This window comes from Apteryx mantelli, chromosome 13 (genome assembly GCF_036417845.1).
Source record: "Apteryx mantelli isolate bAptMan1 chromosome 13, bAptMan1.hap1, whole genome shotgun sequence".
In the NCBI taxonomy this organism is placed as follows: Eukaryota; Metazoa; Chordata; class Aves; order Apterygiformes; family Apterygidae; genus Apteryx; species Apteryx mantelli.
Genome location: NC_089990.1, coordinates 16,401,065 through 16,413,317, shown reverse-complemented (window position 1 = coordinate 16,413,317; position 12,253 = coordinate 16,401,065). Strand labels below are relative to the sequence as shown.

Here is a 12,253-nt window from a genome sequence, read left to right as displayed (position 1 = left end):
ACTGTAACTGTATTACTTTCAATAAAATGCTTTTTATTTATTCTAAAATCATTAAAGAGATCAGAATGATCCTCCAGATAGAAGAAGGCAGCAAAAACTTCTCATAATAACAACTTTTCATTAGATCCCATCACATCCAGAGACAATAATTGCATCACCCTTTTATTATGTGAAAATTCTCACTTAATCTGTAGGACTCGACACTGGATATCATGTTGCCTTTCAATTTAAGCTCTACAACCAATACAACACAGCGACAAAAAATTCACAACTCCTCTTTCTTCATCCAAAACATCTGCTCTTATTTCAGTGTCAGATATGTCTGAAGACAGAAGGGTTGTTCCATGTGGAATAGACTTGTGGACATGCTTTTTTGGGAAGCATGGAAGAGTAGGAGCTGCTGCACACAAACACCATTTCCTGTCCCAGTACATTAAAAATAGCATGTCACTTTTTGGTCCAATACTGACTGAAACATTGGCTCTAGAATTACAATAATACACATGTTCGTGTTTGATAAAGTCTAGACATTGACATTAATAACTCACTGTAGTATCCGATATACTCATCCAGATATGAATAGCTGTAACAAAACTATGGGCAAGGACTAGGGGGATTTGTTGCTTTTTTTTTTTAAATTCATTGCTATGGTTAGAATAACTGGATGCCTGATCAGGATCTGTGGTGGAAAATTCAGTCTCCATTGCTCTCTACTCCAAAGAAGAACTGGTATGCTTTCTTGCCATTGAGTATGAAGACAAAGCAAGTGTCTAATGATTACACAGTATAGTACTCCCAGAAAAGTTAATCTGTGACTTTTTTAGAGGATCAGATTAAATTTTTAACACTTACTCTTAGTATGTTTGAGAAGCAGGACTTCCAAGTATCCCATAGGGTTTTATACTTGGGAGACAGAGAAATAACATGTGATATGCAGAAGTGCTCTACTGGCATAGAGCAGGACTAGGATTGGAGTGGGGGATAGGAAACTAGTGTTTCTTCATTGTTCTTACAGAACATGAAGTAATCTAGAAGTTTACAAAGATTATAAGCATTTGCAAAACAGTGATCTGTTTCAATAAACTTGTACCCTGCCGTTTAATAGCAATTGCCTTCCTTGTGAGGTATATCTACTCTGGACAATACAGTTCAGTATAGAAATACCAGAGCTAGATCTAAATGAAGTATGTAGTAATGTGAAGTTCCATACAGACAACAATAGTTTTCTGTTACCCAAGAGAGGACGGGCATCCCATAGTTGATTGCACAGTACAGGTGTCAGGGTTCTCCTTCCCTTTAATGCAAAGGAATTAAATAGCTACATGAGATACATCCATATTTAATTTTACAAATAATTAACAGTTCCGACTACTAAAATCACTTGTTGTACACATCCTAATCATTAGTGTTTCTGACCTAGTAGGGTAACAATGTTTTCTCCAGAGAAATGGTACAAGTGGTTAAAAGAATGGTGACCTAGCAGTATTTGAAGACGCGTTTGCATCACTCAACTGAGACACATCTATAGTTATAAGTGACTTGTTCAGAAGTCTACAGGACCTGTTCTGTGGGTCATGGTGCCACCTAGGGGAAAGCTGAGAAGACAGTAGCATTATGTTAATGAAACACATAAAATTTGGTCCAGCTCACATAACTATGAAACAAAGAATACATATTAAATTTTGAAGAGAAAAAAAGTCTTATTTAAGAGCTCAGCTGTATGCTGAGCTCTGTGCTTTAGTGATATGATACAAGGTATTTTATAAAAGTTCATTCACAATGATGAGGATATAAGCCTTTGATTCAAAGTATGTTTTTTGATAATTAAAATATGTTCAGGTTTTTGACCCCCCCCCCCCAAAAAAGCTTTATTTTGTTTTAATTTCTGCTTGATGATGTATTAAAAATGAAGTTCATTTGACATCTTGATTAATGATTAAAATAAAATATGGAGTACTCCAGTGTACATTTAGATTAACACTGTGGAAATAACTGATACAATGCAGCTTTATCTTTCAAAGCATGCCTAAGAAAAGGTAAAACACTTCACGTTATTACAAATGCACATATACTGCTCATGAAAACACACCATATTTACTAATGGGGACAACAGGGAAGTAGAAACCAAGACTCCTGACAATGAAGAGGGCATTTAGGCCCAGTATATACGAGACATCCCTGAAAACAGAAGAAAACATAGAGAAACTATTTATCTCAAATATTTTTAGATGTTAAGAGTAGAAAAAAAGCAAATTGTATGAGTTAGAAGAAACATTTTTTCCTGAGTTGTTTAATAAAATTTTTTCTTAAAATATAATTGCCCATTTCTTGCTGTCGTCTTTAACTCAACTTATGTTGACCAGATAATCTAAAAAAGGAAACAAGACGAAGCAGAACTAGATTGACCCTCGAGATGGGGGCACCTTTCTCAGTGAAGATAGTGTTTGCAAATTTCCACTGAATTCAGAAGAGGAAACTTCTGCATTTTCCATCTTTATTAGGGTGTTCTATCAATAATCAAAAAAGTAATGTTTTGATTACAGAAGAACATACAGGACCAGTTTGAAAATGCACTTACTTCTGCCACGTAAATTCTTTTTCCTGTAGCTCTCACCAGGAATATCTTCTGCGATTAATTCAAAATGCTGAGCCAATTCGTCTTCTGCTCTTTAAGTGCTTTCAGATGAGACAGAATCAAAAGGTACTTATCCGAACATAGCACAAATTGATGAAGAATTCCTAGACATAGTAACTCTCATATAAGGTAGATGTTACTAAGGAAACACAGGAATCCATTTATATTATAGCTACTACTGGTACTGCAAACTTTCCAGCTATTAGAAATAGCTCTAAAAGATCTTTCAAAACTTTCTGTAACATCTTGCACTTGAAATGAGATGAAGTGAAATAATTATGAAGCTGGATGGACTCCTTTATAGCAGGAGTGCAGATACAATTAAAAAAAAAAAATCAATATTTCAGAGGACATGAACCTTGGTTGTGGATCCATGGCCATACAAGGGTGCTGATCAGTCTTATCTTTAAAAATGTTTTATGCAGCTGCACACTGCATTCAGAGTTGCCTGTGGAATAGGACATAATAATCAGCAGGGGAAGGAGAGCTCATTACCATGAGCTCTCCTTCCCCTGCAGATTACCTCAGCATGAAGCCACGTATCTCAACCAAAAAAGATTGCTACTGAGAGCTACACAAGATGTTTCTAAATCAGCTAGCTTGGTGTTCAGCCTATATTTACAACCTTATTTTGACCTTCAGAGGAGGAGAAGGACCAGAATAATCTCTGAATATTAGCAACCTAAAAGTTTAGGAACAAATCACTAAGTAGTTAAAACTCATTAGCAGACCTGTCAGGTCTCATGCTCACACAACTGACTCCCAATTCACACATGAAAAATTCAGCAGCAAGAACTGATGTAAAAGGGTCAAGGCAGGACATTTCATATGTTGGGGACAGGGCGTCTAGCACATTGGACAGTACTGAGAAGAACCTTCCATTCAAAAAACACGCTCACCTAGCTATTAGATATTTCCAGTTTTTCTCTGAGATTAAATGATGATCCTGTCACAAATCCCAGTACTTGCAATGAAATGTCTGAAAAACCCTTGGCTGTAATGGAAGTTAAAGGGTTTAACTCCCAAGTAGAATAAGATCTCAAGATCTTCCTGTCGCTACATTGCATGTACTGAGAAAGTCTAGATGTGACATGTGGATTGTTGGCTTTCTTCCACTGCACACACTGCAGACCTATACAAGCAATGTGTACAACCAAAGGTGCACCCACAGTAGGAACGTGTCTAAAATATGTCTCTTCACCAAGAAATCCTATGTATATACTCCAGAAAAGTGAATGTCTCATAGCCACAGGAGGAACTGAACAGCGTGTGGAGTTTCTGCCTAGGCTGCTACTATATGAGCAGAAGCCGTTTTAAGTGTTAATTTGCCTGATCCCCAAAAAAGGATCCTTCTTACACTTCTGTCTCAGAATTCACCTCTGTCCAGCCTACATGTTTCTGCATCTGCAAAGCACCTGTTAAAAAAATGTGCATGCAAGTATTTTCTGAAGACATTTATTCTGTCTGTATTCAAGAGTGAAGTTAAAGGCACTCAACTGCTTGAACAGCAGACGAAAACAAACGGAAAAGGAGCACCTAGCACACTGGAAGCACATTAAAATTTGTTTTCCATTTCTGTCAATATGCCAGAAAGCTTCCTTGCATTCTTTGACCAATAAATGTATTTGTTCTGGACAGAAGACCTCTTTTTGATAATGCCTTTGGATTTGATTCATAGAGCTAATTCTAAATCAGGAAAGTAAGGCTTTATTATATCACTACAGCACACTTCACTTTCACATGACTACCCACATTAATATTGATAACAAAGGAGAAAGTTTTCCAGTGAAATTTTTTCTTTATAGCAACTGTGATATAGACAAGGAGTTATTAAATCAGAAAAAAATACTGGTAAATTAACATCAAGACTTTTGCAAATCTTAGTATCACTACTACACTCTACTACAAAAGGCAGTATATTTGACTGCAAACAAATGCAAAAAGCTAATGCTTGCACTCTACTTTGTAAAGTCACATTAAGAGATTCCTGCACTCCCCTTCACTCTACACATGTAAACATTTTCACCCCAGCTGTTTAGGGATTATGTTGTGAACAAGGTCAGTGAATTGATCAATGGTAAAAATAACCCTGGAGGGTAAAAAAATATACAACTTTTAAAGTATGGGAACGACACCCTTTTGACATAGTTTCATTTACACTTTCAACTAGCAGCAAATGGCAGTGAGATTGAGAGACAAAGGGAAAGGAGGAGAAACGGAGAAGGTTAATAGAACTCCTCAAGATGGTGTCACTGCCAAACAAATATTGAATCACAGCCTCACACTTCACAGGTGTTTGGTGTTCTAAGAGGCAGCAAATAGCTATGAATGTTCATACTTCAACATGTCACAGCTTCTGGTGAATGCTGATAATTAAATAGCAAACACTTGGCTTTCAATACATTTATTTGTATTTCATGGTTTATTAACAGCTGAAAATTCAGTTTTAACCTCCAGTGTCCTGGAACATACTGTGGCATATCTTTACCCACTTCTGAAATTAAGATTATACCGTAACTGTGCACTACACATCCTGACCTGATTTTGACCCAAGATATCCCAGGACATATTGCTGTGTACTGAATCATGTAAAATCAGCTGCTAAGTAAATTTGACAAGAAACACAGCAATGCTTGCCTATCTAGATGAGATCAGCCCCGAGTCTTTATAAATGATGTACCACGCATTGTTTTAGCCACACAGAAAGTGGTAACACATTCCGTAATGGAAATTGTGCAATTTTTATTCTACCATAAAATTAAAACAAGGGATACTCTAAGGAAAGCACATTTAGAGATACTGAAGTGTACTTTACAGAAGTGTACAGCAAACTTGTAGAATTTCCTGTTGTTAAGATTGTGTCTGATAGTGTGCCAAGATTATATAATTTGAAATTGGTGTTAGCATGTCAAAGCCACAGTGGCCAAAACAATTACGCGGATCTAAGACCTTAAGCATAATTTGATCACATGCTAAGATCAGAAAGAATTTCTTTTTCATATTCACCATTCACTTCAAATCATGATCTTACATCCTGAGGAAACCTAAAGTCAGTTTACTATTCATCACTTGTAAGACTGAAGACATACAAATATTGACTATCTGAGGCCTTTTTTAGGTGCTGCTGCAAATTGCTTTTCAGTCTTCCAGTGAATCATCACGTACTGGACAAGGTTTCTACAAACTGAATATGCTAGTTTTCTGACATGAGAATTTCAACATAATATTTGTTCACCTTTTGTAGTATACAAGTCTCTTGTTATTTACATTATATTTAGAACTGTTAGACTTGAGAGTTTAAGCACCTTGGAGATTTTCTCTTAAGTCAGGAAAAATGTATTTTACTTATGTGATTGAACACATGATACAAATCCTGGCATAAGTTATACGGGAGTAAACCAAATCTGACACTTAGAGAAAAAATTTTGGCCTGTACTCTCCCCAAATAAGCAACCCTCAAGTATGCAGTAATTATGCAGTGGAAAAATACGAAAAGCAAATACCAGAAAAAGCAGGAAAACTCATTAAATACTTGCAACTCTAAACAGATTCAACAGGTTCTTCAACTAACCATGCACATCTAATAAGACTGAAATAGCTTAAAGCTAAAGGCATTTAAAATAATAACCCTTTAAAAATTACAATGACCTTAAATTTATGTCATCTGTTATTTTCTCTTGTCATTACAGCATTGTATAAAGGATTAGAATGACTCCATCTAGAACATTTTGAACATAATTAAAACTATGCAGGAAAAAAAAAAAGATAATGAAAACAGTAGGAATTTCTGAAAATGACAATAAGGAAAACAAAGTCTCAGCAGTTAAACTCTTATCAGCTATAAAATAATTTAGAATACAAAACATTCACTACAGGTTACATTTGAAGCATACAGCAAAAGCAGCTATCACAAGAACTACCTGAAGGGCTTATTATAAGAAAAGAATCACCCAGCTCTGCTCTCCAGTGCGGTTGCGCACTACTAAGATCATTGGTAAAGTTTTAGCTTTACCTGTAAATACCTGTTATTCATGAGGGCATACATCTGGACAAGAAATATCGCTTTGATCTTACCTTTTGCTGTGTGAAGCTCCTCTGCCTTTCTGGAAGACAGGCTCTCCAGAGAACTACTGGAACAGCCCATCTCTCTTTCTGCAGAGCTCTAGCAGATCACAACTCTCTTTCCACTTCTGAGTTCCTGCGATTTTTAAAATTATTTTGAGATTTCTCATGTTTTAAAATGTTTTAACAGGAAAAATTCTAAGCCACTGAAATCAGGATTTGATTACTTCTACTGCAAAATCATTCCTTCTTGTGAATATTCTTTCCTCCTTCCATCCTTTTCAAAGATGCTACATGTAAGGAAAATCTATCCAAAGTTATAAACTTCACACACTTACAACCCTTCGCTCAGGGTGAGTGAACAAGCTGCCTCTGGAAAGTCACTTTATTTTTCCATTCATTTTGGAAATGAACTGTGTTAAAATATAAATAGTTATGTACACTGATGTAAAATGTATGTTGGTTACACCAGTTAAACTGAACAAATGTAACGGGGCCATACATCTATTTTAATCCCCTTCTTTTACAAACTGTCTTTTATTGTAAGGTCACTGGTTTTCACGGTGTTCAGCAAGCCTTCACGTATTACTGCCACCTATCTGAAGGGACAGCCTGCCAGGGCTCACAACGAAACCAGCAAAGGTAACACCGCTAAACACCTTTGCCAAACAACAACTGTGCTGTTCAAAATATTTGTATTAGAAATGCTAACGGCAGCAAAGCAGAAATACTTTTTAAATGGCAACAGTAAACGATGAGACTCCCCTGAACAAGCCGGGCTGATGCAGCACGTGCTGGGAGGGTCTGTCAAAGCCGAGCTACTGCCCAAGCAAGCGGGGGACATGGTTTTGGGATATATGCTAGGAAAATAACATGAAAGAGAAAAATAAATAAAACAACAACATACTGAACCCACGAGCTGCGTGTTTCGTCACTATTTTCTTTGCTCGTTTCCATAACGTTTTTCCCTTGGGCTCCTTCTCTTTTTCCGATTTCTGCCTTCCTCGGTCTTGCTCTCAGCCCCGCTCGCCTCCCCCCGGCCCCGGCATCTTGGTCTCCTTGCTTTCCGCTTGAAGGCTCCGGCCTCCCGGCGCTGCCTACTCGCAGGGCGCCGGGCTTTCTCTTCACCTCTCCGAGAGGGGGCCGGGGCCGGGCCGCCTTCCCGCCTCGCCCACGGCGGGCAGCGCGGGAGCGGGAAACCGCGGCGGCTTCCTGCCGCCATTTTAGTCTCCGAGGGCGCTGGCCACCAGCGCCAGCTAAGGCTCGTTATCAGCTGCCGGAACGGGCCCGGCCGCGGGCCCCCCTCGTGTTTAACTCGGCGGCCCCCAGCGACAACCCCCGCCCTTCCCGGAGAGGCGCCGCCCCTGGGGAAACGGCCCTTTCCGCGAGGGAGAACCCGGGAAGCAGCTGTGAGGCGGCCCCGCGCACACTCGCTTCCCCGCCCGCCCCTCACCCCGGGCCCGGCCAGAGCCGCCTGCGGCGGGCGGGCTCCGAGCGGGAGCCGCCGCCCGGCGCCGCCCACGAGCAGCGAGGCCGCCTCCCCCCCACGCGCGCGGCCAGGCCGGGCCGAGCCGGGCCGCCTCGCCCCGCCCGCGCCGTGCCGTGCCGTGCCGTGCTGCGCCGCGCTGCGCCGCCCTGCCCTGCCCTGCCCTGCCGTGCCCCCCGCGCCCCGCCCGCCGGTAGGAGGCCCGGGCGGCTCCGTGCCCGCGGCGGGAGCGCCAGGGGCGGCGGGGCCCGCGGCGCTGCGGTGGCGCAGGCCGCGTTCGCGGGGAGCCGAGGGGAGATCCGCGCGGGCCGCGGTGCCCGGGCGCTCGCCCGGGCAAGCGCGGGAGCGTGTCGCGGCCGCAGGCGCGTTTCCACAGGCGGGCGGCAGGGTGTTTTCTGTTTGTGTGACCTAAACAGGTTCTGAGGTAAGGCGAAGATGAAATTTAGCTGCCTTTCCTTCCGGCAGCCCTACGCGGGATTAGTGCTGAACAGGGTCAAAAGCGTGGAGACTCGCTGGCGCCCCTTGCTAGCGGCCTGCGCGGGCCGCACCGTCGCCGTGCACATCGCCCTGCAGGACTGGGAGGGCGACGCGTGGAGAGACATCCTTCTGCACAGGGTAGGCATGACCCCGGCACAGCTCCAGCGTTTACTGGAAGAAGGGGAAAAATTTGGCAGAGGAGTCGTTGCAGGTAAGCAGCCTTGGACTGTATTTTCGGAAGAGGCTCTTCATCTGGTAACACGCTTTCTTCAGACAGACGCTCGTCCGCTTTACACTGTTGTGCTGGTTACAACGTTGTTTAACACTTGCTCTGAGGCAGCAGTGTCCGAGCTGTGCCTGGCGGCCGCGTGTGTCACTCGAGCTGAGGTCCTTGAAGGCAGTTGTAAACAACACGTATTCTTTTTTTAATGTGTTGAAATGCATGCTGTGAAGTGCCTCTCACCTTTAGGATGAGGAATTTCAGCCAGGCCTCTGGGTGCATGGAACTGCTTTGGGTTCTTAAAATTATCTCTGAACCCTAGAACCTCCTCAGAGTTCTCGACACAAGGAAAGGTGAAAGAGGAGAGTGTATCTGGGCCACTTAACTGTTAACTTTGGGCTGTGGAACCTGCTTAAAGAGAAAAACAGGAGTACTAAGCCCAGAATACTGTGTGAGGACCCTTGTTCTTTTTAAAACACATTCAGACCTCTGCTAAAAGTTTTAGTAAAGTCTGTACAAGAAATAAAGTTGATTTGTGCCACCTTGTCGTACAGTAAGATAGTATAAAGTAGATTGGATGGTTTCATCCTATTAAATATGCCAATTCCACATTTTTGCATTTGAGCTTTATGCTGCAAATCATTTTACAGTACTCATGTAGTTAAGTGAAGTCATCATATTGTATTGCTTTGCATGTCTGATATATTAGAGTATTATATAATAAATCCCATTTCAGTTCCACAAATGCTACAAGTGCCACAAATGCTCAGACACTCTTTTGTTACTTCTGTAATACAGTTAGGATAGTGGTGTTTCTTTGCTTGTATTGTGCTGAAATATAACATATGTAGCTATACTGTATAAAATTTACAAAGTTTGTATCCAACACTTATTTTGTACTTTTTTTCTTGAGTGTCAGTTTGCTTGTCATACCATTTATCTTGCATTCTCATTTGAGTATTTTTTGCTATTCTTGCAAAAGAAATTCTTTTTATCACATATACTAGAAAATTGTTCCAGTTCTATAGTACTGAAAATTGTTAGGTACTAAGTAATATTAATACCAAGATTTTTAACCTTGGCATAAATTGCATGTTAAACTGGAGTAGCTATAAAAGCTTCTTTGGTCTTTATTAACATTAAACAATATAGAAATTTTCTCTTGTGACATTCAATAAAGTAAATTTTACAAAAGCAGAAAGTTTCCTTGCATGCTTCAACTGTTCTTCCCCTATCTAACTTCAGTCATATAGTAGTGATTGACACTTGTTTGGGGTGTGCATATTTGATACTATGTTCTTCTGGTAATATAAATTAGCTGTTTTTTATGTAGTTTGGGAGGTTTGCTTTTGGAAAAAAATTTCTAGAAGGTCAACCAACCAACCAGATTTTTTCATTTTATAATACAGGATTAATTGACATTGGAGAGACATCCCTGTATCCAGAAAATTTACCTCCTGAAAAGGTTTTGGAGCTGGAAAACAAAGCTGTCCTCAGTAATCTAGAACAGAAGTACTTGACTGTTGTTTCAAATCCACGCTGGCTGCTGGAACCAATTCCTGCCAGAGGGAGCAGAGGTATATGGCAGGTAGACATTCCTGAAGAACTGATCCCTCCAGAATCGTAGGAGTTGCCCCATGCTATATTTTTCCTTTCTAAATAAAAACTTGTGATTCAGCACTCGGAATCTTGAATGCAGGTGAATTATTTAGGATTGCCTTCCAAAGGTAATTGTCTGAAATAGTAAATATATTTGTAGAACTGCTGTTTTGAGACAAAATAATGAAGATCTCATTCTTATGACCATTACTGGAAAGTAGTTATGATTTAGTAGATTTTTCATGTATAGACAACTGTAAATAAATGTGACTTTAATACACGGTTGATGTATTTTACACCAATTTAAAATGTGACTAAATACAGGCATGTTACATGATGCACATGTATGTGATTATACAAGGAAGAAAGTTATAGGATCCTTGAAAAAAAGCAAATGATATTTGAGAGCAAACTTTCACCATTAATATGTTATCTGTCTCACAGCCCATTCCTACCCTGCATTTGTGGCATCACAGAGAAGGAAAGCATTTGAGATAAAGCTAGTCCTGGTGGCTTCTCAAATCAGGGCAGAAATTTATGTGATGGGGTTTGTGCATAGGCTGTCATGAATCTGCTGTAAATTTAAAAATTCCACAGAAGAACACATTTTCTCATGCACAGCTTAGGTACACTGCATGTGCATATGATGGGAGGGAGCAGCCTGTGGTATATGGCTCTGGGAACTGACAGTAAGCCTTTGTAGAAAGGCTTTTATCAGAAAGAAGGTGCTTGTACAAAATAACATAACATTTTTTTCCTCATTTAAGATGGGAAATACTCATTTTTAAAATATTAAGAGAGACAAGTGTGAAGAGTCATGAAGAAAAGCCACTAATTATGGCAGCTCTAGAATTTTTCAAGTTTCACCTACTGTATTACAATGAAAATTCATTTTGACTCTCTGGAGTGTTTCTTTACATTCAGTGGCCTGATAGTTAAAGTGCCAGGATACTTAAGTTCAAACTTCTGTTCTGTCTCAGAGCAGTTTTCATTGTAGATGTCTTTGATCCAGTAGCAGCTATAACCAGGGTTTCCCATGTTCAAGTTATACAAAGTGAATTGAGTCTCATTCTCCTTTCCCCAAAATAGCCCCTGAGAAACCCATGCAACAAATGGAGTGTTTAGTTGAAAAAATGAATGTTCTTGCATTTAAGATATCAATAAGATCTCTTGTAGCCAAAATTATTGCAATCAGCCATACCAAAACCAGCCTCTTTTCTCATCTTCCAAATCACCTCAGTTTTACATTTCTTACTTTGTTGGTTTAGTTATCATAGATTTTCAAATCAATTTCTTTTATTAGCATAGGTCGAAGGTAACTTATTTGTATGTGTCAGTTATGACATGTGAAAGTGCTGCTTTTAAACTTTTTGCCATATACTAAAAAGATTTTAGTAAGTATTTTTCTTCATTTTTCTAAAATATAGGAAAACAACTGATTTTATAGAATCAAGTCCAGCATAAGCTATGATAACAGTGGCGTTATATAGTATTAGGTTTGGCAAGATTCTGCTCCAGATGGGTAATTTTAAATGTAGGTTTATACCTACAAAATTTTTTTTTAACTTTTTAAATCTGAACTGGTAAAACAAAGATCCTGTATTTCACTAGAAAGTATTACAAAATTAGGCCATTAAGGCCAATGCTAATGACCTCTTTTCAGTCAGCAGCTTTTATGATAAAGACTGACACTTGAGCTTCTAGAAAGTAGTACTTCACCTGTGGCATTGAAAAGCGTTGGCAACACATCTGTGTATTCAGCAGTCAAAAGTTA

General features: G+C 39.9%; 1 protein-coding gene and 2 long non-coding RNA genes across 4 annotated transcripts; 1 reads left to right on the top strand and 2 right to left on the bottom strand.

Annotated features, from left to right (window-relative positions):
* Positions 1-358: 358 nt before the first annotated feature.
* Positions 359-1,449, bottom strand: LOC106487593 (uncharacterized). The gene is made up of 3 exons (XR_001293095.2): positions 1,417-1,449; positions 1,234-1,294; positions 359-420 (listed from the first exon to the last, which is right to left on the bottom strand). It is a non-coding gene; the product is annotated as an uncharacterized lncRNA (long non-coding RNA).
* A 1,160-nt stretch (positions 1,450-2,609) lies between these two features.
* LOC136993285 (uncharacterized) lies at positions 2,610-7,845 on the bottom strand. Its single transcript, XR_010885545.1, has 3 exons — positions 7,605-7,845; positions 6,710-6,833; positions 2,610-2,676 (listed from the first exon to the last, which is right to left on the bottom strand). It is a non-coding gene; the product is annotated as an uncharacterized lncRNA (long non-coding RNA).
* A 474-nt stretch (positions 7,846-8,319) lies between these two features.
* On the top strand, positions 8,320-10,567 carry LOC106487583 (protein EOLA1-like). Of its 2 annotated transcripts, XM_067304186.1 has the most exons (3): positions 8,320-8,376; positions 8,600-8,871; positions 10,290-10,567. In XM_067304186.1, the coding sequence occupies exons 2-3, from the start codon at positions 8,619-8,621 to the stop codon at positions 10,505-10,507; spliced, it is 471 nt and encodes a 156-aa protein (XP_067160287.1). In that variant the 5' UTR covers positions 8,320-8,376; positions 8,600-8,618; the 3' UTR covers positions 10,508-10,567. The 2 variants fall into 2 exon arrangements, with proteins under 2 accessions (XP_067160287.1, XP_013801815.1); XM_013946361.2 differs by lacking the exon at positions 8,320-8,376 and having other exon boundaries at positions 8,523-8,871.
* Positions 10,568-12,253: the final 1,686 nt, after the last annotated feature.